The following is a 27,516-nucleotide window of genomic DNA, read 5'->3' on the forward strand; positions in this document are numbered from 1 at the left end:
TTTCATAAATTGTTATATTATTTACTTGAAATTGTTGAAAGACCATGCATTATTCGTTTTGTGAACACTGATGTCACAATAATAGTAAATGATAAATAAATCAAGATTTTTTTCATTTCAACATTTTAAAATGAGATATTTAAATATTGCTCACTGCTCATATGCCTACATGTAGTTGTGTAAGTTAGTAAATAGTAAATTACATTACAGAAATGCCCTTGATTATGTCTGATGTTTTTGACCGGAGGACAGCACGGGTAAGGGGGGGAAGGGGGGGGTGCTTTGAGGTATAGTGTCTTAATACGGGCCTGCTAACCCTTACCGGTATAAACCTGACTCCAACCAAAACCTAACAGACACCTTAGTCCTGAACCCCAGCCTGGAAGAAAAGTCCTTACTTTACATCATAATCCTTACTTTACTAGTTTTTGCATCGTGTTCTTTGGTGGCTGAATGTATTCACAGCCTCCCCCCCCCCCCCACCACTTTAGAGGTCTGAGTGTTTGCAGATCTTCAGGTGTTTGCACTGAGCTCTCTCTCTCAGTGTTTGCTCTTCCTCTCTGTTCTTCATTAAATGTTAATAAGACGTCTTTCTATTCAAACAGGACAACCTGCTGCTGTTTCCACACAAACACTCCCAGCATGCCCAGCGCTGCTGCCGGTGCCGCTGCCACCAGTGCTGCTGCTGCTGCTCCTGCCGCTGCTGCCGGTGCTGCCGGTGCTGCCGGTGCTGCCGGTGCTGCTGGAGCTGCAGCAGCCGTCTCTGTTTAACCCTGATCTGTTTTTTTCAGATCTACAGTCAGTAATCTGAGTCAGTTTTTGTTCAGATCAAAGGAAGCGGAGCCACCAGACTGATTCATTTCTTTCTTTATTGGACAATTACAACAATTACTGGGGTAAGACGGCTGATTGGTCCATTCAGTCGCCCCTGCAGGTGATTGGTAGTTTGGTGCCAGGGAGATGAGGCCTCAGCTGGAACAGAAACGGGTTAGAAATATGCACCGTCAGGATGTTGGCGGGGATTTAACAGGAAGTCAGCTACCTGGTTCCTCCTCTAACAGGAAGTGAGGCCTTTCCAGTAGAAGTTCTTGCAGCCTTCTTTGCGTTCGCGGGCGGTGTTGTCGACGGACCGTTCCAGGTTCAGTCTCGAGCCTGTTACTCTGGAAACCCCTTCCGGCTGATCCTGCTGGGCATCGACATCCGCCCTCGACATCTGAGCCAGCATGTCCTCCACGGCCCGTTTGGACCACTCCTAAAGAACCAGAACCAAAAGAATTACAGCACAGAACCTTTATGGCAGAGATTAGAACCCGTCTGAGCAGACTGTTGTTTAAACGGTGCAGAAGATGGAAACCAGACCGGCACAGATTTAGTAACGAAGACGTTATGTCAGCTACAGTCACTCTTCCTTTCCTCCTCCATCACAGCATCTTTAGCATCTCGTTTCCATAAGAAACTAGATTAATGTTGGTTTCAAGGTCAGTGGGAGTCCAACCAACTGGACCAGAACATTACAGACATACATTTGATATGTTGCACCAAACGTTTTACTGATTGTATTACTGATGCTCATTTTATTTGAAGTTTTACTGAGCAGACATTGGGGAGGAGAACATCTGGATCCTGGAGATCATGCACCAGAAACAGAAATATTTGAAACATTAAAAAACATGCATCGGAAAAACAGCTAAAACCTAAATATATCAACTTATATAGATGACATGAGCATTTATGCATGTTGGATTGAAGAAGTATATCCTTAAAATGTAAAGAAATTTTATAATTTTCTACTTTATAATGTTTTATTATCTAATCTTAATAATATAGAGCAAATCTGTCTGCTTTGAGTAGGTTCAAATACCAGAAACGTAATTAAAGGAGTTCCTCAGGGTTCAGGTCTCGGTTCTGTAAAGTTTTCCTACTCATCAAAACAACGAACAAAGTCTAAATCTGAGTTAAACATTTCAAAATGAAGCGTTCTGACACAAATGCGTCCCTAGAGAATTCGCTGTGAGATGTCAGGACTAAAAGACAGGAAGCTCAGCTCAAACACAAACAGCCAATCAGGAGCTCCACAGGTCTCAGCGTTATCTGGTTTGTTTAATCTGATTGGTGGGAGGGCTGATGGTACAAACTGTCAGGCTTAAAGCAGCTGAAACCAGATACCAGACACCTTTCTCCAGTTTACAAATGGACTCTTTTTGTCCCACTTAACTCATAAAGTCGCCCCCTCTGGTCCTGCTCCCCGTCAGATTCCTTTAAAAACCGGAAGTTAAATGTGATGTCAGCAGTTTTACCTGTGAAAGGAGTCCGGCACTGCGGGCTCGCTGCAACAGCCGGTTGTGACGCAGCTCAAGGTCCAGGTCCTGGTTCTGGTACAGGTCCTGGTCTCTGTCAGCCTGAGAGGAAACCCCCAGACTGAACATGGCCAGCGTGGCGAGGACCAGGATAACGGGACAGCGTGCGTGATGCATACCTGCAGAGACGGGAGAATGAGCGGAGCAGCGACGGGACACGGAGGTAAGGCGGAGAAGCTCCTACCTGGTTCTGGTTCTGGTTCTGGTTCTGGCGTCTCCTGCTGGTCCTGGTGCTGGCTCTGGTTCTGAACTGCTGGTCCTGCGACTGCTGCTCTTATGAGGCCTAACTCTCCCCCTCCTGCGGGTCACATGACTGAACGGTTGATTGGCAGCTGGTGGGCTGCATGGTGATGAAGGAACTCTGAGCTCCAAGTTAAACAGAAGTCCATTAGTCCTCATTGACTTTAAATGGAGTCAGAACAATAAAACAATAAAGCTATCAGCGGCGGCAGCGCTCATCTCCGACAAAGACAACGGCACAATGTCGGCTGAAGAGGGGGGGAATTAACGGAGCGTTCAGAGGATTAGCAGACTTCATTAGCACTCACTGATATCTCCATTAAACAAAGCGGCAGCAGCAGAGAGGCGCCCACTCCACAGTTAGTCAGAACAAACACTTCAATAACATCCAAAATGACTTTATGCTGCTTTAAAACGTTCTGCTGCAGGGAAGCGCTGTGGATGTGACATCAGGGAATCCCGCCGACGCACCAGTGGAGCCACCATCCATCAGCCCAACCTGGGTGATTACTGCACAGCACATCCGCCCAGCCTAAAGAACATTTACTGAGCTTCTGATGGATGGATCAGGAAATACCCGTCTGCTTCGTTCCAAACGCATCACCAACCTGACAGATTCATCGTGGTTTTAGCAGAAAAGAAAATCAGCTGAAACCCATAAAACCTCCAGTCGACAGAATAAAAGCGTAAAGTTGTGAATTTTGGAGTCGGAGGACGTAAGATGGACTGCAGGCGGCGTAATGAAGGCCTCTTAGATCCAGAAAGGTCCTAAAGTTCAAAACCTGCAGACACTGAGTTTGTCTCGCTTTCTATTGAAGATGCAGTAACATTAGAGCTTCAAACTGGGTCTTCAGAATAAAAGCTGCTGGTGTTCAGAAAGGTTTTTCTACAGTTTGGTGTTCTCAGGATCTCCAGCAGAACATCAGAGTGGAACATGGATTCCAGTCCATGGCGTCCAGACTTCATCAGGCCTTCTGAAGGTCCACCAGAGTTCAGGCTTTCAGGCTCAGGAAACACATTTCTTCATTTTTCATCTCATCCCCAAAGGTTCATCATTCACCATTGAGACTCCAGTGATTCTGTCATGGAGACCACAGAGATGAGCTGGAAGGGAGAAAACTTTCATCACTATCAGCTTTGAGACGCTGTTGGCTGCCTTCAGTCCAACTTATTCCACTGTAATGTACTTTCCTCTGAGGGTTTTCTTTCCCCGTGTTGTGTTCATGTGCGGCTCAGACAAAGCTGCCTTGCCTTCAGAGGTGGACGGACAGATGGGATGGGTCAGAGGACGAGGAGCAGAGAGCAGCAGGAACTTGCCTTCAGGCAGGAGAACATCTCTGTGAAGACAGATGAGCAGGAGAAGCATGACTCAGGACGAGGCCATGAAGCAGCCAATTATCAATCTGTTGCCAGGAAACATCCATTACTCGGCACAGATCATCTCTAAAATAATGAGAAGCAGGACATAAGCAGAGGATTATAGGAAGAAATCCGTCATCAAACATTTTTATTGTGATTTCTATTTCCTGTCAGGTAAACCTGAGCGGCTGAGAGGAAACATGAACTCAGCTGGTGTTGATGTTAGCGACACGTACGAAAAGAGAAGTCTGGGTTTTCCTTCTGATCTCACATAAGCAGCTGAAGACAGATATTATAAGAGTTAGAACAGCTATAAATATACAGTCATCACACCAAGCAGCAGGCTTAGAGCCTCACCTTCACCTCTCCATCTGACCAGCAGACTCTTCTCCTGAAGGTGTCTGATGTCCGGCCTCATACCGATCGTTTCTGCCGCAGCTGGACCATGAAGGCTTCTGCTTCCGCTCCCCAGAATCCTGTGGAGCTCCTGATCCGGGTGCAGGAGGAGACCATGCTTACGCACACCTGGAGGTAATAAACACCTGGAATCCCCCTTCTGAGCAGATCCTGAGGAGATTCACAGAGTCTGGATCAGCCTGTGGTGACTGAACCCAGTCCTCAGTTCCTCCGTCCATTCGTTCTCAGGAAACCGGACCAAGACACCGTTTAAGACGTCCAGCTGGAGGATTTTGCTCCAGGAGACCTGGGATGTGATTTAGGCTTCAAAGCTGCGTCCATGACTCTAAACTTACCAGCCGGTTGGGTCTGAAGGAAACCAGAACGCAGGCAGAACATCACGCTTTCCAACAGCGCTGGTGTCTGAAGTGAGAGAACATCACTGGTTCCTCATGTTCCTCGTTTGTTCCCTTATCTCCTTCCTGAACCAGTTTAACACCATCCTCCGCCTACATCCTGCTGGCCTTTGGGTCTCCTTCCACTCACGACATTTAGCTGAACGCATCTATTAATTGGAGCTGGTTTTGTTTAACAATGATCTAAAATCTAATTAAATGTATATCTTGTAAGTTTAATGATTTCTGCCTGAAATGAGGCGTTTTAAATGAATCATTTTATTCACACAATTGTTGGAAACTGTTGTATTTCATATGTGCCAGCCCCAACTTTAGCCTTTATGGAAATTTACCAAGAAAAAAACCCAACAACTACTGAAGGAAAGCATTAAGATGCTTGTCTGCAGTTTGTGACAGGGTGGTCATGGAAGCATGTCACACGTTTTATTAAAAATGTTGACCCCAGAGAAAACAACGATGACCTATCTAGCGTCTTCCTGTGGTACCCGGCCTCATGCTAACCCACGTCTCACCCACCCAACACCATCAGTCCTGCTGACCTTCTCTGCTCTCATCGACTGTCAGGCGCTCTGGTTTCTGCCCGATTACAACAGCCCTCCACCACTGGTGCCCCCTGCTGGCTGGCATGAGCACAACCAGCACATTTTAGACTTAGACACACTGTCGTCATTTTGTATGCAGAGACTGCATACAAAATGACGACAGTGTAATGAGATTGCCACTGAAATAAAATAACATTACAATATAGAGTGCCGCAGTTAGTAATCTTTGGTTCTAGATGAAAGCGACATGTCATGTTTTAGCTTTTCTCCTGCAAAGTTCTGCCTTAGAAAAACACAGAACAAAGCTGGTGTTTGCGTTAATACACATAATTATACCTGAAGGTTTTAAATATATACCTGGATAAATTGGATTGACCCAGAGGGATATTTCAGCTGAGATTTATTCCATATTAAAAGGATTTATTACATTTATAAATTATTTTAAAAATTAGATAAACTTTCTGGTTCTGCAGGTTTTAGATTAACCTGGTCTCCAGATCCTGAAGGAGCTCCTTTAAAACAAAACCTGTTTTATTTAGTAAATGTCAGCGTTTTCTTTCTGGGTTCCTATGCAGAGAAAAACGGACGACTGCAGGATGTTTTTATTTTAAAACATGACAGATCTGATCCTTTATTGTATCGTCAGGGATGAAAAGCTCCTCCACATCCATGGTCGACGGGTTTGATGGCTTTCCTCAGCGGCTTTATGATCTCTGGCAGGAATCGGTTCAAACATTTCCATCTTCAGCGTCTTCATCATCAGCGCCACTAATAAACAGCACATTAACAGCAGGTGGTTGCTGTGGAGACACATTAGCAGCGAGCGCCGTCACTAAGGACACACACACACACACACACACACACACAGGGACTTGATGGGGGAGCGATGACATCACTCCTCCTCGCTGTGATGCATACAGTTGTTTTCTTGGCTCTGAGTCACTCGGTCTACTCTCCAACATGCAGATTATTATTATAAAAAAAAAACCCTCCTAAGTTTAATTTGCTTTAAATCGCCCACGTCAAGAAAGGAGAAGAACGACTCGTTGACATCCAGACGGTCACGAAGCTGTTTCTGTGCAGAGCAGAAACTTTGTTCTTTCTCTGAGGAGGATCAGAGAAATAGTCTGTCAGGTTTCTAAATGCTCTTTATTCCTACATCTATTCACCCTGAGACATCTTCCAAAACTACCAAAAAAGACCCTCAGTGTCACATTTGAGAAGGGAATATCGGCATAATTAGAAACATTCTGTCCAGGAGTGATGCTGAAAAACTAGTCCATGCATTTATTACTTCCAGACTAACCTTAATAATCAAGCTCCATCATATATCAGAGCTCTGATTACCCCGTATGTTCCTAACAGAGCACTTCGCTCTCAGACTGCAGGTCTGCTGGTGGTTCCTAGAGTCTCTAAAAGTAGAATGGGAGGCAGATCCTTTAGCTCTCAGGCTCCTCTCCTGTAGAACCAACTCCCAGTTTTGGTCCGTGAGGCAGACACCCCGTCTACTTTTAAGACTAATCTTAAAACTTTCCTTTGTGACAAAGCTTATAGTCAGAGTGGCTCATGTTACCCTGAGCTACCTCTATAGTTATGCTGCTATAGGCTTAGGCTGCTGGAGGACATTTGCTATCTTTACATGCAAATATTTTCACGATCGGATTAAAAATGAGAAAAGAGAACGTTTTTTTTTTTGCTGAAAGTCCAGAAAAACTGAAGAGCGACGACATTAACATTAAAGACCACCATGGGTCAAACTGAAATATAATTCTAGTATTTTACAAACTGCGAACCTGAAGGTAAAAAAGAGAACAGACACACCAGCTTTCTATATGCAGAAGTGCTGCTGATCTGGTTATTTATCAAGTCCTTTCATTTACACTGAAAACTGATAAGTTTTGCCTCTGAAGAGTGTCCATGTGTCCATCCATTCATCCATCCATCCATCCATCCATCCATCCATCATCCATCCATCATCCATCCATCCATCACCCATCATCCATCCATCCATCCATCATCCATCCATCCATCCATCCATCCATCCATCCATCCATCACCCATCATCCATCCATCCATCCATCATCCATCCATCCATCCATCCATCCATCCATCACCCATCATCCATCCATCCATCCATCCATCATCCATCCATCCATCATCCATCACCCATCATCCATCCATCATCCATCCATCATCCATCCATCCATCCATCCATCCATCATCCATCCATCATCCATCCATCCATCCATCCATCACCCATCATCCATCCATCCATCCATCATCCATCCATCCATCCATCACCCATCATCCATCCATCCATCCATCATCCATCCATCCATCATCCATCCATCCATCATCCATCCATCCATCCATCCATCCGTCCATCCATCCTCCATCCATCCATCCATCCGTCCATCCATCCATCCATCATCCATCCATCCATCCATCATCATCCATCCATCAATCCATCCATCATCCGTCCATCCATCCATCATCCATCCATCATCATCCATCCACCCATCCGTCCATCCATCCATCCATCATCCATCCATCATCAATCCATCCATCCATCCATCCATCCATCCATCCATCCATCCATCCATCCATCCATCCGTCCATCATGCATGCACAAGCTGGAACCCAGAACCTTCCTACTTCAAGGCAATAATGTAGTTTTCTCTCTGGGTTTGAGCTGTTTTTGTGTGGATGTATGAACGGTGATTAACTCAGACTTGTACATCGCTTTATCAAGTCTGACACCAAAGCGCTTTACTCCCACACAGTCACACCCTGACGGTGGTGAGCTACGTCAGTAGCCACAGCTGCCCTGGGCCAGACTGACAGAGGCGAGGCTGCCAGACATGGGACCCTCTGACCACCGCCAGCAGGTGAAGTGGATGAAGTGTCTTGCCCAAGGACACAACAACAGAGACGATCAGAGCGGGGGATTGAACCGCCAACTTGCCAGGACGACCTCTCTGACTCTTGCGCCACGGTCACCCAAAGCACACTGGGACTTCATGATTGTTTACGGGTGTTTGATGATGATGATGATGATGGTTTATGTGTTTCTGGAGGAAACTACTCCTACATCAGCGTACAGCGCCTCCATGGATCCATGCAGACCTGAGCAACACCTCAACCTGTGAGTATAACTAGGCTTTGACCCTCGCACACGCCGCTGGGTAGCTACGGCCTGACATGATGCTCATTCAGTCTTTCCCGCGTGTCTCTGTACGTCCAGCTTTTAGTTGTTTGGTGCTATATAAATATGTGGGGGGGGGGGGGGGGGGTGCGTCCGTCTCACCTAGGGTGTCAAAATGGAACCAAACGGCCCTGGAAACTAAGAAGGCTGGACGATCAAACACGTTCAGCAGAGGATGGACCGACATGGAGAACAAAACGCAGAGAAAATGTAAGAAAAGTAGAGGGACATAAACAGCACTGCAGCAAATTAGAGACAAAGAACAGGATTCATGACTCCTGAACGGGATCAGGAGGATAAGAGAGTAAAAAAAACAAGAACCAAACTAAAGAGAACTTTAGCAGAGACCTAAAGCAGAAGCTGAGCCGTCCATCCAGGCTTGTGGAGCATTCTGGACCTGCAGAGAACCATATGGTCAGGTCGCCAATGTTTAAAGAAGTTCTCACCTTCCTGTAGGGATTAGTGCTTTTAAAACATCGCAAGACAGATTTACAAAAAGGTCAACTTCGACTGGAAAAAAACAAAATGTCACATCTACTGTTTTTATGCTTAGGTAAGTTTATAAATATTTAAATGTGTGGTCTCCACGGGTCTGTTTCTGCTTAAAACACAAAATATGCAAATACAAAGAACAAAACAACCCTTTTGGTCTGAAAAGTTCTGGTTGAGATACATTTATGGGTATAATTTAGCATCAACAGTTTTGTTTTTTTGTTTCTTACAGTCACTATGACTGTTGTTATGATAGCGGCAAAATAATAAAGCAATAAAAAGTAAGCAAAGCTGATGAGTCCACGTGTCCCACAGCACAGTCCATGTTGTCCAACTGCAGACCACGTTTTTCAGGCTTCCTGTCCTCTCAGCCAATCAGATGTGAGCGTGACTACAGCACTTTGGTGAAACGGGTTTGCCAGTGAAAACTGTTGGTCATATCAGATGTTTTTCCAGCAAAAAGGGAAGTATTCACTGAATTATGTTGATGAATGTAATACTTCTCCATTTTATATGTGAGCAGATTTAGTCATGGCAGCCCATGACCTCAGCTAAGAGTTAGAGTGTTATCAGAATAAATCAGATGCTCTCCTCCTGTTAAATGCTCTATATCACACTTTTAAGCCTTCCAAAATCAACTATAGTCATAAAAATCTATCTATCGTAAAGGAGTATTATTTCTTATGACATATTAGATGTATTCTGGAACAATTTTTCCAGTTTTTACTGCTGTACCGCCTCTGCCCATGTGGGGGCGCCACAGAGCCACTGCAGCATGGTATTAAAACAGAGCAGCTGCTGTCGCTGTGCAGATCAGGAGCTAAAAGAGCCATTTGGTCTCAGATCTGAGCAGAAATGATGACATAGAGGACATAAGAGACTCGCTGGTGCTGTTTACTGGACAGGAGCTCTAGACCCGGTCATGGCCGCTCGTTCTCCAGGACTGGGAATGGCTGCTGCTCAGGATTACTCAGACATGCATGCAAAGCACCACTTTGGGTCTGATTTTGGTGAAAGAATACAGTCACAACAGTCAAACGCTCAAAAATTGATTTGATTTTGCGTGACATAGGCCCTTTAACGAGGATTTACCTCAGAATGAGACATACTTTAATAATCCCAGAGGGAAATTACTTTTGTTACCTGTGACTAAAACAGATTTCCAATAAGCTTCTAATAAGCTGAGTTCAGCTCTTTGTCCAGGCCTGATTAATCTCACACTCAGGAAGTCACTTAAATAGAACCTGTCAGACAACATGAAGTAGGCTAAAAGATCTCAAATACGCCACATTTGATCTAAAGAAGCTCAAGAACAGACGAGAAGCAAAGTCTCTGACATCCATCAGCCTGGAAAGGCTTACAAAGCTGTTTCTAAGGCTTTGAGGTTCTAGAGAACCATTATTTACAGCTGGAGAACAGGAGTTCATCAATGAAGAACCCAGAACAACATCTAAAGCTCAGTTATAGTCAGAGGTCATGATCCAATAATAAGGAGGAGAGGTGGACCATAAAGGCCGTCATGCTGGGATTAAAAGAGCTCAGCAAAGCAGAATGAGATGCTGAAGACTCCTGCTGCCCTCAGATGTTTCTGCTGGAACAACCAGGGCAGCTTCCTCTGATGGCGCCATGACGGCTGGGACGGCACCTCCCCCAAATAAATACAAGGATTCCATCAGAGCTTTTCTTTCATATTTGCTCAGGTTAATTTTGAGATTAGAATTTATTTCATAATGTGAAACATGGAAATGTGACAAAAACAAAAGGGGACAAACGCTTTAGCACGACGCCAGAGGCTTCTCCACAATACCTGCTGAATTTTTCACATAAAAACCAATAAGAAGGCGGCAGCCTGGAAGTGGCTGCAGGTCAGAACCAGCGGTCCAGATTCTGCTCTGTTCATTCCTGATTGTGTCAGAAGACTGAGGTCTGCAGGACTGAGGTCTGCTGTTAGATCTTCTAAGATTGTACGGCGCTTCCTCAGAGCCGATGTGAGCGCACCAAAGCAGAGTTAGCAGCTGCGGTTAGATCTCATCTACTCAGCGCCTTCATGCAGACCCGACAGCGACTGATCCTGTGCTGTGAGCTGTTCCCCGGCAGGTTCCAGCTTCTTGGTTTTCTGCAGAACAACAAAGACAGAGAGAGATTTCATCAGAACCAGGGCTGCTGCAGCAGAGAACGCTGCCATCTGCTGGTCACAGAGTGTCACTGCTGGTACATATTCATTTGGTCAACGATTCATTTTAAATTGACATAAACAAGGTTATTTAAAACTTCCCCAGAGTAACTAGAGTTTCTGCAACTTTCTGGGTCACATTTGCTTTGTTGTGTTTGAGCACGAAGCAGCTCAAAGGCTTTTAGCTGATCTACAGTCTTTATTATTTGTTTATTCCTAATTTCTCATTGTTTCAGGCTTTATATTGATTTAAAATAATTTGTATTACCTCCATTTATTTATAGGGTTTTATTGGTGTGATGACTGGATATTTATAGCTGTTCTAACTCCTATAATATCTGTCTTCAGCTGCTTATGCGAGATCAGAAGAAAAACCCAGACTTCTCTTTTCGTAGCGACTCTCTGCGGATCATCCTGGGAGACATGAACACATTCCCAGGTCAGACAGGATCTAAAATCCCTCTGTGGCCAATACTTTGTTTTCTTCAATCAACAATGGCTGCAATGCATTTTTTGTGTGGAAATTACAATTAAGTTTTATTATTAGGTGTAGAATATTAAAGAATAAAGAAAAATACATGAAAAACAGTCATAATAATGCTGCTTGTTGGGACTTTAATGCCATCAACTGGTTTCTTTACATAGGAAATCTTGACAAATCTGTATAATCTGATTGAATTTGACTTTGTAAAGTGACTTAAGATGACATGCTTAATGAATAGGTGCTATATAAATAAAATTTACTTGAATTAATAATATGAGAATAAGGAGTTAAGTCACAGATTGTTGCACAATTTCAAAGTCCTGATACCGATACTAAACTGATACTGATTTGCAAAAAAGATTTAGTATTCCCTTATTCATGAAACTGATACTAAAGTATAACTTTACAAGATGCTCAACATTCTTAATTTAAAACAGGAGAAGACCCCCTCCCCATCAAAAGGCTGAACAGTTTAGGAACCCCTGGTTTAACCTTTACAGCAAGTTTAGGGTGTTATGTAACCAAAGGTGGCACCAAGTTTCTGTTTTGTAAGTCGAAGTAAGTCTCAAGTCTTTATCCTCAAGTCCGAGTCAAGTCTCAAGTCTGAAGCTTATAATTTTAAGTTGTTTTGAGTCTTTAGCAATGTTGAAATTCATGTTAAATGTAAATAATAGAGCGTGTGTTCTTTTTAAATCAGTATTTATCTCAGAACGTGATTAAACTGACCTTACAAAACAGTAAAATGAAACCTGGCTTCTAGAACAGTCCTTTGAACTATATTCTTCCAGAATATTCAGTGAAAAATGCAGCAGCAGAACTTCATATTCAGACCCAATCAAAATTACTCATTTTATCCCTTAGCTTTGTTCTTTTCCTTTCTTTTAAAAATCTGGTTAATTTGACTGACTGTGCTGCAGCTCGTGCACACATACCCACAGAGCGAGGAAAGAGAGAGACTGAGTGAAATTAATTATTGGTGCGCACTTTTTAAATGACAGATGTCTGAAGCTTTAGATTTCGGCTAAAATATCAAACCTTTTCAAGCAAACAGGTTCAAGTCCAATTCAAGTCTCGAGTCATTGGTGTTAAGGTCCAAGTCACAAGTTTCTGAAAACTTTTTCAAGTCTAAAGTCACAAAATCAATGACCGAGTCCAAGTCATGTGACCCGAGTCCCCGTCTCTGTGTGTAACTCAAGCGATGCTAACCCTGACACCAGCGTGTGGATGATAAATATGATGACGATAACACGGTCTCACTACCTGAGAACACTGAGGACATGGTCTGCGGTGCACATCTGTACTGCACATCTGTACTGAACAGTGAGTGATGCAGAAGCTTGCAGGTTTTCTGCAGACTAATGAAGGTGTGTTCTTTACCCAAACATGTTGATCTTGTTGAGAGCAGCCAGCCAGTAGCTGTAGTGGCCGCTGTCATACTTGCAGGTTCCTGGGTTTCCGTTACACTCGATGAAGGGCATACTGTGGAAGTTTTCCAGACAGGATCCGGGTGAAACCAGAGGCTGACCCGAGCCCTCGGCCCCTAAACCCGTTTCCTGAGGACAGAAAGCATCCAGAGCAGAAGTCACATAAGGGCCTTCATGTCTGAGCAGGGGGCCTAACGCCAGTCCTTCACAGCTAATTTCCTACTTTCCTACAACTCCAGTCCTTAAAGGGCCGGCGTCCTGCCACTTTTAGACGCCTCTCTGCTTCAACACACCTGACTCCAACATGGGCTCATCAGCAGAGCTCTGTAGCGCCTGCCTGCATGTTAGGGAGCAGTTTAGCCATTTGATTCAGGCGTGTGGGGGAGGGGAGACATCTAAGAGTTGCAGGACACCGTCTGTCGAGGACTGGACCTCTGCTTTAGATGCATCGTGCTCCAGCGTTGATGCATCAGGTGTTCTGCAGAGCTGAACGACTTCTGATGAGGGAATTCAACCTTTTGATTCAGGTTGTTTGGTGAATGAATGCATCTAGTATCAGGATAGTAGCGCTTGAGGACTAGCCGTGGCAACCTCTGCTATAAACTGTTGTTCTGGCATAGAAAATAAAAAAACAGACCATAACGAAGGAATATCCTTTCCAGAGAGACTGCCAGCTGGCGGGGCAGGTAGGGATCTCCATGGTCTGACTGTGGACAGCGATCACGTTGGCTTGGGCCTCACACACAGAACACCTGAAACCCATAAACCACGTGGTAGATCTGGGTAGGTCCCAATATTTTTAGGCTGAATGACGATATACAATATTTATCTTAATGTGTTTTTCTTTCCTTAAAGTAATTATAAAAATTCATCTCTGAATCAAAGCTTTATACCAAATGCCTCACAGGCGCATAGTTTTACAAACAGCTGTGGATAAATATGATAAACATGAAAAAAAAAACTACTGGAATATGGAAAACAATACAGTCTCATCTTATATCTCTTGTTAAAAGAAAATCGCGATATTTTTAAAATCTCAATATATTGCCCAGCCCTAGATCTTGGCTTAAATCAGGAAATAATCATCATTTGGTGTTTACTTCATGACAGAGCTTGGTAAATGAAAAGATTTTCTGAAAAGGATAATTAGCTTAGATCTGAAGGCAGGTTGTGTGATGGAAACATCGAGCTCCTATATGATGAAGCTGTTATTTATGTGAAGAGGAAACAACTAGCGCTCTATTATAAGAACAAAGTCAATCACTAGGTTCCTGCTAAAGGCTGAAAGTGACTCTGAAAACTGATCCAGAACGGCACCGTGACAAAAACAACCGGACAGAAGCTCAGGTCCATGGATTACGTCTAACTGGCATTTTTGTAAATATTTTACGCCTTTTTTCTGTCTAAAACTGTTCAATGTTCCCTTTGGGTCATCTTGAAAATGTTTCTTATTTTATTTTTCTTCCATGATTCCTTTTTGCACAACCTTGTTATGGTGTCTGTGGGGTTTTTGCACATTTGCTTAATGAAGTTTTTAATAATTAGTCCTGAATAACTGAAGAAGTTGTTAAATGTTCAGCGTTTGTGTTTGTTACCTGCTGATTTTAGACCTGAGCGCCTCCTCATCTGCGATTGGCTGAGGGTCCATGACGCTGGAAAGCCAGTAGGAATAGTCGTTTCGTTCAGCGTACCTACATTCTTCCCCGGTCTCACAGATCAGGAAGGGTAAGGTGCTGAAACGTGGGAGACAGCTTCCTACGGTACCTGCAGGAAGACCGAGGAGACAATCTGGGCCTGAGAAATGTACCTGCCTTGATTAGAAATCTGTAACACTGGGATTTAGAGACAAATGAAGTGTCAGACTGGTTGGTAACTCAGTTTGCAGCAAACAGCTCTCAGTGTTGAACGTCTCGTTAAATGGAGCTAAAATAATCTTTCATTCCATAGTGAGTCTGATCCTGAGGCTGTTAAAATGAACTTTATTTAGATGATTGCATGAAGAATAATGCGTTACAGTAATCAGTCTGTGCTTTTTGTGATGCTAGTTAGACCCTGAAAACAGTGATCTCGTCGGCTCTCAGCTTTTCTGGTTCTCTTTCAGCCTCGGTGAGGAGGATTTCCCCCCATCACGTGTGTTCCTGCCTCTGATAACAAAGATAACGAAGGTAACGGCTGTGTGCTGGTCGGTGCTGAACCAGTGAGGTGTGATCAGAGATGGCGAGGGGGACTGATGGTAACTAATTTATTCATACTTTCTAGCTGTCATGCACAGACTAGTGAAGTTTATATGTTAGCTCAGGTTTGGAAGCAGAGCCAGACCTCTTCATACCCAGCAGTCTAGTTTTACTCAGTTCACCCAGGCTTCACAGTCTCGTTCTGTCATCTCCACCCTATCTCACCTCATCCCGACTTTCTATTCTCATGCATTCTCATTTTATACATCTCAATGTGATGTATAAAAAGGCCATTCATTATTTCCACCCTTGTTGCAATGAAGTACGGTTAAATGCATTGTGTAATATCTACTATAATACCTCCTTCACTGTGCAGCTATTTCTCCTCCTGTTCTAAATGAACTCACTGACTAACTGGGATCAGGCTAACCGCCGTTAGCTAACCAGGAAATCCTCTGTTTACGCTAAAATGTCGCCATTCCTGTTTGGGAAACCTCTGTTGACACTGTTAATTGTTTTTACCACCGACTGCTGCTCTACTTTAGAGTTCATATCTGCTGCGTTTTACCAACCAGGCATCTCATTTATGAAACGTTGCATAGGATCTATACTTAAAGTTTGCGTACGCCAAAATAATTCCAATTTTTAAAGCCATGCGCAAAAACACCTGCAAGCAATTTCCCTTCAAAAATCACTGCTGCCCCTGAACTTTTCTAGGAGTGTGAGGGAAGTATGAAAAGATGGAGTCCAAACAAACTTTCATCTTTTTCTTCCCCCCTAAGTGCAAGAACTGATTTCTCAGCTCTCGTGGAGTATTTAGCAACCTTTAGGCTCCATTTTCTGCATTTCCTAGGTTTTTAAATGAGAACCTGGGACTTGTTGAACATGACACAGTTGGATCGATACCAACTCTCCGTTGTCAAACCACAGACAAAGGTCATAAATATTTCACATAGCTAGCCGATCAGTTTGTTGTATGCTAGACGGAGATTTCCAGCTAGCTACTCTCTGCGCGCCCCAACAGAGTCAACCTGTAATAGATATTTGATTATGCAATAAGGAATGTTTTTTTCTTGGCATATATGATTTAATACCGCATAGTTGGGTGGTTCAACTCCAGAAAAGACGGATCACTAAGCAGAAAAAATGCTAACATGCTACATGTTGAGTAATTCAGTAAGTGGTGATGAGCTTCAAGTGGATCTCAGTTGTACCTGAAGCTGGTAGGAGTAACTGAATGCTTCTTATTCAATAAATACTGTGAACCATTAACTCAAAAAAGCAGAAAAGACCCCAATGATGTTTGGTTAAATGCTCCAACTTGTTTTCATTATTAGACAGTGAACCGTCTGTGATAAGGAAGGATAAAGCAGCGGCGCTGGCCTACCCAGGTCCTGCCCGTGAGCCCGGCTGTAGCCGTTGATGAAGAGCAGAGAGTATCCGTCAGAAATGAAGGAGGATCCGTCAGGACATGGAGGGATAAAGCGATTCTGGCTGTGCCTAGTAAACAGGAAGCCATTCATCCCAGATGACGGGTTGTACGCTCCTGGAGGACCAGGACGACCTTTAGCTCCTCTGTTGCCACGGTCTCCATCCTCACCTGAAAGCACAGAGATAGTTTCACGTCATCTTTTCCCCAAAATGCAGGAAACTCTGTTGAGCATCCAGAACCTTTTTAAATTCAATAACCCATCTATTAACTCTTTATTGGTGTCTCTAGGTAGACTTATAAATGACTTTATATTTTAGTGACATGCCAGAGTCCTGGAGTCAGATATTAGACCTAACCTGGTTTATGGTCCTACCTCTCTGGCCGATCGCTCCTTTGTCTCCATCTTCTCCTCTCAGTCCAGGATTACCAGGTTGTCCCATCTGACCTCTTTCTCCACGCCTGCCTTTCAAACCTGGAACCAGTGAAACACCAAACAGCATGAAACCTGTTCTTCAAGACACGATAACAGCCTCAGACATTTCCTGCAGTGACGCTGACGAACCCTCAGGTCCTCTTCTCCCGGTGGAACCTGGGGCTGCGGTTCTCCCCCTGTACCCCGGCTCTCCCATTCCACCTTGTTCTCCAGGAAAGAACACCACAGAAGGACGTCTGTCCATCCCCCGTTCTCCTGCAGGAACCAATGTTAAGTAAAACAGTAACAATCCAAAAACCCTCCATTCTCAAGCGTGGCTGATAAATCTGACCTTCCCTCCCAGGAAGTCCTCGACGTCCGATTGGTCCAGGGTAACCTGTCTGTCCTCTCTCCCCTTTCATACCTGAAACACACACAGGAACTCTGTTAAGGCCAACAATGTCTCACATTCAACCCGCGAGATTAGACGATGAAAACGGTTTAACTCAATGTCCTGCAAACATCTCGTTCTCCTGTCTCAGCAGAAGGTCTATCAGAGGAATCTAAAGACTGGGATGTGAGGACCAACAGCGGAGCTTAAGTGACTGGAGATCACATTTACAGTGGATTTGGTGATAAATACGTAGATGAACTGAATTTATTTGATTTGGAGTCTTTGCCACTTCTTTAAGGTTTTGTTGAACAGAAATCACAATGTCAACCCTCGTCCTACCAACTGGTCCTTTTTCTCCAATCGGTCCGTGGCAGCCTTTATCTCCAGGAGGTCCAGGCCTTCCACACGGACCCTGGAAGCACAAATTTATCAATAAATATCCAAATACCCAACATATCAATAAATTCACTGTGTGTGTTTCACTCACAACGTTCCCAGGAGGACCAGGGTGACCAAGTGGACCAGGTGGTCCTGGGGGACCGGGGACTCCTTTATGTCCTTTATGACCTTTGCAAGCAGGACCTGGAGGACCAGGAGGACCTTTACATCCAGGTGGGCCTACAGAACGAAAGATTAAACTGTTTTATTTTATTTTCTTCATCTGAGGTCTGCTAATGCTTGCTCTGTGGTTGAATTCAGTATAAATGAGGAGCTGGATTCTTATTTAAATTCATATTTAAGTCATAATTTAGTCAAACCTTCTTCAACCTTAACTCTGAGAAATCTGAATTTTTCCTTGCTTTTTTGCTCAAAGCTCTTGATATCTTCACACATCCGTACCTGACAGATCTATCTCACCCCCCCCACCAAAAAAATAAAAATACAAATAAAACTCTTTTTTTCACTTCATCCATCCTGGAGTGCAGAGCTTTATCTTACATGGTCCCCTATCTCATTAACTTTCTCTGTGATTCTGACTCTTTGTCCTCATTTAAAACCCATCTTTTTAAAATAATTTATTCTGTGAAAAACATCTCTGAGTTGCTGTCATCGTGCCAATTATTGTTTTACTTTTGTTGTTGTTTGCTCATATATTCTTTTATTGTTTATATCTAAACCGTGTTTTTGTTGTTGCGGCTTCCTTTCCAAACCAATAGCCACTGAGAATAAAGGTAAGGTCCAATGTTTTACAGATTTATGACACGCAGAGGATATGATGACAGATCCAAAAATGAGTTTTGGTGAATTTATTGCGACAACACACAGCTAATAAAACACAAAGGTTATAAAATGATGATACCAAACAGGTAAAACAGAGATCAAATTAATCATAAATATTTGGATAAACTGCGGGCAACAAAAATTCTGGTTACCTAACTCTACCTAATGCCAGTTCCACCACCGGTTCAACATTAACAACCTTCTTGAATCATTTCAACGAAGCTGCTGAACTTAATAGAAAGAAGTTATGCTAAACTGATCTTAAACTTAATTGCCTTTTTTTGTAAAGTTTGCAAACTTTGTCCAACTCTGCTTCACGTGCTTTTTGACTACATAACCTGTAAGATGTGGTTTAAGTTTCACTCCTTAGGGTTAAACTTCAGACTAAACTCCACTGATGTGTCTGGTCACCTTTGGGTCCCTTTGGTCCTGGACATCCATTTTCTCCCTTCAGTCCATCGATGCAGACTCCCTTTGGTCCAGGACAGCCAGGAGGACCAGAGGGGCCAGCAGGACCCGGGACGCCTGGGTTTCCTGCAGGGCCACATGGACCAGGAGGGCCACAGGGACCAGTTGGACCCGGCTCCCCTGGACATCCTAGAGGATGAAGAACGTGGATTTACAGCAACTTTCTGAAATCAAGGTGAACGACAAATCAAATTTAAAGCAACGCCTTACCAGGTGGACCTTGGCTTCCATGTGGTCCCTTGGATCCAGATGTGCATGCTGCAGATAAAGACGCAGGTGAGAACATAAACCAGGAACAGACCACCATGAGGTTCCCTGCTCCATGAAGACCTGCATGGTTCCTGTCTGACCCTACAGTAAACTAAAAGCTCACAGATCATCATACAGCATCAGTGAAAGCTCGTTATGACGGACCTGCTGCCGCGTTCTGGTTCTGTCTGTAAGCCTGACTGACCCAAGCCTCTCAGTCAGCACAATACTTTACTCAGATTTTATGTATTCCCGTCGGTTATTCATCCTCTTACATCCCATGGCTCCTTTTTCTCCATCAGGTCCAGGAATCCCATCCCTCCCCTGGTTTCCTTTGGGTCCGGGTGGACCAGGATTTCCAGGAGGACCCATGAATCCTGAAGAAGAGGAGAGACTGAAGAGTACAGCGACTCAAACCAAAGGCAGCAGTCTGTCAATAATCAGGTTATTAGTTTACACACCTGGGGTTCCAGGAGGCCCTGGAGGTCCACATCTCCCAGGAGGGCCATTATAGCCCTTCTCACCTGGATCCCCAGGAGGACCTGGGGTCAAAAGTAAAGTTTTTATTTAGACTGATGTTAAACTTTACATGGAAACTATGATGATATCTATCAGACCTTTGCATCCAGGTGGTCCTGGAGGTCCTGGAGGTCCACAGCAGCCTGTTGTACCTGGAAGACCAACATTTCCATATTCTCCTGGTGGTCCTTTTAGACCTGGATAACCTGGAGGCCCAGAATCCCCCTTCAGGAAAAACAAGAACGATAATTGGATCCAACGCTCAAAGATGAATATTAAACTGAATCCAGAGCTTAGAAGTTCTCCGTCACTATTTAATGACAAAGCTGGAACTGTGAATCCTCCATTATCCAGGATGTTGGCAGTAAATGTCATCCATCCCACTAAAGACCATGTTCTGCAAGAACAAAGAAATGGGGCTGCAGGAACACAATGGCGTCATTCTGTCAATTATAAATAACCTGGACAGGACATTTTTCATGCATGCTCTCCAACAAATATAAAGGTTTCAGGCTGCAGTAGAAGATGAAGCTATGAAGACTTCCTGAAATGTTCTGCGCTTTAGTTCTTCTGAAGTCTGAAAGTTTTTTTTTTTTTAGGAGGAACTGTGTTCGTGTTCACCATCATGTAAAAGAAGTGATTTCTCTGTTCTTGCAGACTATAAAGAGGCCTCAACTCTTACCAATAAAGATTTGATAACATCCTTTATAAAATATATATTTCTGTTCAGACAAACTAATCTGCTTCATTCCAAAGTGGGACCATTTCAAAAGGAACTCAGGAACTTCATCTGTCAGACAGCTTTTGTGCTGTTCAGCTTTGAGTTTTTAAAAAGGACATTTTATCTAAACCAGCTGAATGGTTTAAGGACGTTTTGTTATTTTGGGTTGTTTCAGATTTTAGAGATCATAGAAAATACTTGGAAGAACATTTCAAGAGTAAATTTCCTGTTCTGAGAAGATAGAAACGGTAGAAGGACCCAAAGTGCCAGGCTGGTTCAGTTGCTGGTTCTGGAGCAGACATGTTCTGCCAGTACAATGTGAGATCCATAAATATCTGTTAGATTAATTGGTCACTTTTAATTTCCTCCAGACGTGTGTGTGTGTGTGTGTGTGTGTGTGTGTGTGTGTGTGTGTGTGTGTGTGTGTGTGTGTGTGTGTGTGTGTGTGTGTGTGTGTGTGTGTGTGTGCCTGTCCTGTGTCTTTGTGCTGCCCTAACCCGGTCCATGGTTCACCCCACTTCATACCCAAAAATGTAAAAACATAACATGGATGGCAGGAATGAAAATCATAATTAACGAGCAGAAACATGATCCATTATTATAATGTATTGATGTCCTGGAAGCCATTCCTTGATGTCTCCAGGTGTAATCCATCAGAAACCTGGACACCCGCCATGTTTGCTACGGATGGAAGGAGGACTGAGCAGTATGTGTGTGCAGTACCATCTCTCCAGGAAAACCTTTAACTTCTGGTCCAGCTGGACTTGGTTCCCCCTTAATGCCTTTAGGTCCGCTATGTCCTGGTGCACCATCTGGACCAGGGTCACCACAAGCTCCTTTGGCACCTTTCTCACCCTGACAACCTGTGGAAAACATCAGGAGAGCTTACAGAGCTGAAACTGCAGGTTTAAAGGAGGAGGGTAATGTTGCTGCAGGATTTAGATGCAACAGTCATTCTGTCTAAATGTTGAATTAACAGATTAGCAGGATTGATGGTGGTGTAAAGGTTGCATTACCTGGTGGGCCAGTCAGTCCCTTGTCACCTGGGGGTCCAGTGCTACCAGGACAACCTTTCTGTCCATCTCTACCTGGATCTCCAGGAAGTCCTGATGCAAAGACACGCTTCATTTGATTGACTTAAATAAAAGCAGTGGCACCATCTATTGTTTTATGCCAGGGTTGGTAGTTAGCATAGTGCAGTCAATGGTTTACCTTGTGGCCCTTGGAATCCAGGTTCTCCATTAAAGCCGTCTGGCCCTTGAGGCCCTGGGAGGCCCCTTTCTCCTTTCTGACCAGCAGGACCTATGGGCCCTGATCAAAGGTTGGGAAACAAATGGAAAATTAAGAGTAATGAGCCCATGGAGATTAGTGAATGCACTGACCCAGACACCATGAATCCTTTAGTGCCTCAGATTTCTGATTCTTTGGGTACAACAAAGAACCGAACCCTAACCCACCCCCAAAGTTTTGCTGAGGACAGGATGGCTTTAGCAGTTTTCAGTCAGACATTCATGCAACATGTTGAGATCATTATTTATGGGCCGACACCACAAGTAATGAAGCCCTGAAAAAGACTCAGTGTTTGGGACCTTTTCTGGGCTCTTTAGAGATTATAGGTGATATTTCTGCAGATTCTCAAGTTTCTAGTGTGTTTATATGAAGGACAAGGTTAGTTAAAATCTCACTTCTGTTAGGGGAGTGGTTCTTAAGAGTAGGACCCAAATGGAAACAGTCTAACAGGAGTAACTTGGTCAGTAAAATAAATTATTAAAAAGTAAAAAGCAAAAACTTACTGATTACAGACGTGAAACAAAAAAACAGCTTTCACAGACACTGGAGGTATTTCTATGTTAAGCAAATTACTTTAATACATGCAGTCATGGTAAGCAACAAAAAGCAACACTAGAGACCCCAAAGTTGACCTCCGAGGAACTCCAAGGATTTCTGCAAAGATAATTAAAAACTCCTACTGATGCGAGACAGAACACGATACCTGGGACTCCAGGATCCCCCGGTTCTCCTGATCTCATGATGTTTGTTGAGACTCCTTTTGGTCCAGTCTCCCCTCTGTCCCCTGGGTCTCCTGAAGGCCCCTGAGAACCCGCTGGTCCATCTATACCCTTCTGACCTAAGAGACAGATCATGGCAGAGAAGGCTCAGAGAGAATCAATTACAAGATGCCATAAAAACAACGTCGACCCACTGTTAAATAAAACCTGTTGGTCCTGGACTCCCGGACTCTCCTGGTCTTCCATCTGCTCCTGGACTCCCAAAGGGTCCTGGGAGCCCGCTGTCCCCCCTTCTCCCTAAAACACAAACATCACCATTTCTCCTGAAGTAGTCATATTTTCCTGACCATCCACATCTGTTCTTCACATTTATTTGATCTTTCATAACTTTTGTTTTGCCACATCATCTTTATTTTAAGTCGTGGTTTACAATAAAAACCGGCACCCAGTTACGTTCTTAATAAAACAAACCCAGCAAAGACAAGAACGCCTGAGCAGAAGTCAAAATGTCGATGCTTGATACTTTGATCAAAGTATGTGACCATTGTTTTACCTGGACCTCCGGGCATCCCTGTGCTCCCTCTCTGGCCTTTCTGTCCCACCACTCCAACCATCCCTGCAGCACCATCAGCTCCTTGTTGCCCTTTGGGCCCCTTCAGTGCGCGGGCTCCTGAGGCTGGGATCCCACGGTCTCCCTTTGGACCGGCTGGTCCAGCGATCCCTTACAGAACGACAATGTAAACATGGTTTGTTCTTGTAGAGTCAGAATTTAGCTGACAGCTCTGTTTTTATCATATTTTTATACCTCGGAATCCAATGAAACCTGGTGGACCTTGCACTCCTCTGGGTCCTGGAGCTCCAGGGTGGCAGCATCCAGTCTGACCAACAGGACCAGGAACTCCATCCAGACCACGTTCACCTGGAATAGATTTCAGCTCAGGTAGGTTGTTCCTTCCTCAGACAAGCAGAATCCGGCTGGACTTCAGGTCTAAAGCGTTCTGGTTCTAGAACTTGTTCTGTTCTCCAAGTGTCTACACAGACGCCGACCATCACATGTAGGTCAGGAGCAAGGAACATAACATGGGTGTTAGCTAGCTACTGTTTCACTGACTGCAGAGCCTTTAAAACTTTATTTAGTAATTGGAGGTGGAACGTAAAGAGTTGCAGACCTGAGAACCTCCGTCCTCTGTGATGATAAACTGCTGACTGAAAGATTTGTGCTGCCGCTATAAGAGGCGCAGTAAAACCTTGGATTCCAGGTCTCAGTCACTACAAACTGGGAAGATGAGCCAAAGATTCAAAGTGGAGTCCTGCTACCTTTTGGTCCTGGACGACCATCTTGTCCTGAAGGTCCCTGAAATCCTTCTGGTCCCGGAGGTCCAGGGACTCCTGGTGGTCCCAGGGAGCCCTCCTCTCCCTGAGCGCCTTGTTGGCCCCTCTCACCAGGCGCAGACACGCCTCGGTCCCCCTTTGACCACAGAGACCACGAGAAGGGAAGTTAAGCCGTAGCAACAAAGATTAAACTCAAAGGTTTGTTACTCAAACTTTTCTCTCTAGTTCAATCTGTCTCAGTTTGGTTCAAAAGGGAAAAGTTCAGGCATCAGATCAGGTTTTGCTCATTTATGGGCTGATGGCCGGTTCTGTTCAGCCAGAGACGGTGGAAGGAGACACAAGCTCATCTCAGCTATGACGGTTTATGTCTCAGGATCCATCAGGTGTTACGCTACCTTTTGACCAGGGGTCCCTAGGGGGCCCTGGTGGCCCCTCTCGTCCCTTGAAGCCATAACTGGGAAGACCTGCCTCTCCTTTGGAACCCTTGTTTCCTGATGAAAGAACATTGTATTTAAGATTTCCATCTGGTTTCTGTAAAAACTGTCAGAATGTAGAAAGCCAAATCTGACCCTTCGGCCCTTTGCTGCCTGGCATCCCTTGGCGAGAAGAACCTGCTCTCCCCTCTTCGCCTTTCTGACCTCTAACTCCTGGAGGACCTGCAGGTCCTCTCACACCTGAGACCAAAGGAGGAAAGCAACAAGGCAGAACCACAAAGATCAAGATTTCTTTCCAGGACTGCCAATCATACGGTCAATCTTTACCGTACAATTAAGATATACAGGTGTGACAAAATACTGTTTTATGATGGCTTAATAATTCATTAGTGCAAAACATCCTTCAACCTCTGAAGAAAATATCTGCCTACTACAGAAAACCGACGCTTTAAAAGTTGTCATCCAGCCTCCTCAGTGTTTTAATAAAGCAGACAAATATTCTTGAGGTTGTCCTCTCAGTGAAGGTGAAGCTATGATTTTATTATCAGCTGCAGCAAGAGTTCTGATGAAAATCAACCAGAGGGATCATATTACTCCTGTTTTAGCTTCCCTTCATTGGCTTCCTGTTAAATCAAGAATAGAATTTAAAATTCTCCTTCTAACGTATAAAGCCCTTAATAATCAAGCTCCATCATATATCAGAGCTCTGATTACCCCGTATGTTCCTAACAGAGCACTTCGCTCTCAGACTGCAGGTCTGCTGGTGGTTCCTAGAGTCTCTAAAAGTAGAATGGGAGGCAGATCCTTTAGCTATCAGGCTCCTCTCCTGTGGAACCAACTCCCAGTTTTGGTCCGTGAGGCAGACACCCCGTCTACTTTTAAGACTAATCTTAAAACTTTCCTTTGTGACAAAGCTTCTAGTCAGAGTGGCTCATGTTACCCTGAGCTATCTCTATAGTTATGCTGCTATAGGCTTAGGCTGCTGGAGGACATCAGGATCTATTTCTCTCACTCTGCTGAGTTCTACTGTTCTTCAATTATGCATTATGTGTTGTCATTTCTGCTTTAACTTTCTGTTCTCTCTCTTTTATCTTCATAGAAGGTACACCTGGTCTGGTGTTCTGTTAGCTGTGACATCATCAGGGGAGGCAGATCATCCTCTATTACCATCTAACATAGAAAGTACTCCTGGGTCAATGTGAGCTTCTGTGCTTTCTGTGTCTCTGCTCTGTCTTCTCTAACATAGAAAGTACTCCTGGGTCAATGTGAGCTTCTGTGCTTTCTGTGTCTCTGCTCTGTCTTCTCTAACATAGAAAGTACTCCTGGGTCAATGTGAGCTTCTATGCTTTCTGTGTCTCTGCTCTGTCTTCTCTAACATAGAAAGTACTCCTGGGTCAATGTGAGCTTCTGAGCTTTCTGTGTCTCTGCTCTGTCTTCTCTAAGCCCCAGTGGGTGGAGGCAGATGAGCGTTCACACTGAGCCTGGTTCTGGTTCTGCTGGAGGTTCTCCTCCCTGTTAAAGGGGAGTTTTCCTCTCCACTGTCGCTTCATGCATGCTCAGTATGAGGGATTGCTGCAAAGCCATCAACAATGATGACGACTGTCCACTGTGGCTCTACGCTCTTTCAGGAGGAGTGAATGCTGCTTGGAGAGACTTGATGCAACCTGCTGGGTTTCCTTATATAGGAAATTTTTGACCAATCTGTATAATATGATTGAAATTGACTTTGTAAAGTGCCTTGAGATGACATGTTTCATGATTTGGTGCTATATAAATAAAATTGAATTGAATTGAAAGTCTATATCTCCATGATTTTATCCGTTTTTCACTGTGTCGCTGTGGAGAAGCAGCTTGATGCAGAGCATGGTGAGTTGGATGAAGGACGGATGAGCCACGGTTGGATGAAGGATGGATGAGCCGCGGTTGGATGAGCTGGATAAGCTCCAGCCTTCTGCACCGGGACACATTCAGGTGATTTCTTCCCACCACCGGCTGTTCTGGGAGTAAAAGCGGTAAATTAGGACTCTACGGAAGCAGAGTCCACAGCTCCTACCTTTGGCCCCGGCGCTCCCACATCGACCCGTCTTGCCTCTGGGGCCTGGATCTCCTGGAAAGGCGTTGGCTTCCCTTGGATCGCCTTTCTCCCCTGAAACAAACGGACCAGTCATTCTGTGCTGTGGGAACAGCTTCTGGTCGGCCCACATCTCCTTAAACCCACCTTGAGGTCCGGGTCTTCCGGGCTCTCCTGGTAATCCGTCAGCTCCTTTGGGCCCCGGAGGCCCCGGAGCCCCGACACCAAGTTGTCCTTTAGGCCCCATCTGCCCTGCCTGTCCTCTGAGACCCATGATGCCCGGAGGGCCCTGGTCCCCTTTCAGTCCTGGAGGACCCTGAAAGCAGCAAATAAACCTTACAGGAAGCAGGACTGTTACCCCAGAGGGTGAAACTGAAGGGTTTCTGACAACCATCAACTGGTTCTGCTGGTAATTGTGATGAAAACATTACAAAAAGTTTAAATATAGCAAACACTTGGTTGTAAAGGAAGACGTTAAGTATAAATATTGGGTTTCCTGCCTCTACATATTAAATAAACAGAACTCACCGGGTCTCCTTTCTGTCCTGGATCACCTTTAGCACCTGGTCTTCCTGGAGATCCATCCCTCCCTGCCCGTCCCAGGGGCCCAGGATCCCCCCTGTTCCCTTCATCCCCCTTCAGCCCGATCCTAGTAATAACACCCGGCTCACCTGGAGGTCCTGGGCGCCCCGGGACGCCGGGAAAGCCAAAGGAACCCTGGTCAACATAGTACAGTCAGTCATTGCTAAATTTTCTAAATCAATGCTGTTTTCTTTGACTGTGAGATACCTAAGCTATAAAAGCAGAACTCACCTGTGGTCCAGGTGGGCCTACAGCCCCTTTGGCACCTTTATCACCTGCAGGTCCTGAGAAACCAGGTGCACCTGGGACCAAGGTGAGAGAAAGTCAGGAGGTTCTGAGCAGCCCAGTCTCACAGAATAACAGCTCATAATGAGGCGTCTAGCATATTTCTCTACGGGAAGGAAGGAGTG

The 27,516-nt window shown here is 44.5% G+C and overlaps 2 protein-coding genes across 2 annotated transcripts in view; both read right to left on the reverse strand.

The window, feature by feature from the left end:
• Positions 1-850: 850 nt before the first annotated feature.
• Positions 851-2,618, reverse strand: LOC105915677 (somatostatin-2). Its single transcript, XM_012849862.3, has 4 exons — positions 2,542-2,618; positions 2,298-2,476; positions 1,043-1,252; positions 851-972 (listed from the first exon to the last, which is right to left on the reverse strand). Exons 2-3 carry the CDS (start codon positions 2,472-2,474, stop codon positions 1,055-1,057), a joined length of 375 nt encoding a protein of 124 aa, XP_012705316.1. The 5' UTR covers positions 2,475-2,476; positions 2,542-2,618; the 3' UTR covers positions 851-972; positions 1,043-1,054.
• Positions 2,619-10,686: 8,068 nt separating this feature from the next.
• The window catches only part of col4a3 (collagen, type IV, alpha 3), a 40,873-nt gene continuing 24,043 nt past the window's right edge, over positions 10,687-27,516 (reverse strand). The window contains 30 exon segments of the mRNA XM_036131523.1: positions 10,687-11,123; positions 13,042-13,217; positions 13,726-13,840; positions 14,684-14,852; positions 16,650-16,862; positions 17,068-17,166; positions 17,257-17,382; positions 17,459-17,530; positions 17,840-17,912; positions 17,988-18,118; positions 19,133-19,318; positions 19,400-19,447; positions 19,714-19,815; positions 19,900-19,980; positions 20,056-20,182; positions 21,402-21,541; positions 21,695-21,784; positions 21,891-21,989; positions 22,672-22,806; positions 22,895-22,984; positions 23,241-23,408; positions 23,493-23,606; positions 24,005-24,144; positions 24,146-24,155; positions 24,415-24,510; positions 24,589-24,693; positions 26,507-26,599; positions 26,672-26,840; positions 27,053-27,241; positions 27,338-27,408. Of these exon segments, the coding sequence (XP_035987416.1) occupies positions 11,036-11,123; positions 13,042-13,217; positions 13,726-13,840; positions 14,684-14,852; positions 16,650-16,862; positions 17,068-17,166; positions 17,257-17,382; positions 17,459-17,530; positions 17,840-17,912; positions 17,988-18,118; positions 19,133-19,318; positions 19,400-19,447; positions 19,714-19,815; positions 19,900-19,980; positions 20,056-20,182; positions 21,402-21,541; positions 21,695-21,784; positions 21,891-21,989; positions 22,672-22,806; positions 22,895-22,984; positions 23,241-23,408; positions 23,493-23,606; positions 24,005-24,144; positions 24,146-24,155; positions 24,415-24,510; positions 24,589-24,693; positions 26,507-26,599; positions 26,672-26,840; positions 27,053-27,241; positions 27,338-27,408 (3,515 nt within the window). The 3' untranslated portion in view covers positions 10,687-11,035.

This window comes from Fundulus heteroclitus, unplaced genomic scaffold, assembly GCF_011125445.2.
Source record: "Fundulus heteroclitus isolate FHET01 unplaced genomic scaffold, MU-UCD_Fhet_4.1 scaffold_44, whole genome shotgun sequence".
Lineage (NCBI taxonomy): Eukaryota > Metazoa > Chordata > Actinopteri > Cyprinodontiformes > Fundulidae > Fundulus > Fundulus heteroclitus.

Coding starts and splice junctions, on each gene's coding strand:
- LOC105915677 (XM_012849862.3), bottom strand. CDS start 2,474: ATGCATCACGCACGCTGTCCCGTTATCCTGGTCCTCGCCACGCTGGCC. Junction 1,253..2,297: donor GTGCCGGACTCCTTTCACAG/GTAAAACTGCTG, acceptor CTGGTTCTTTAG/GAGTGGTCCAAACGGGCCGT.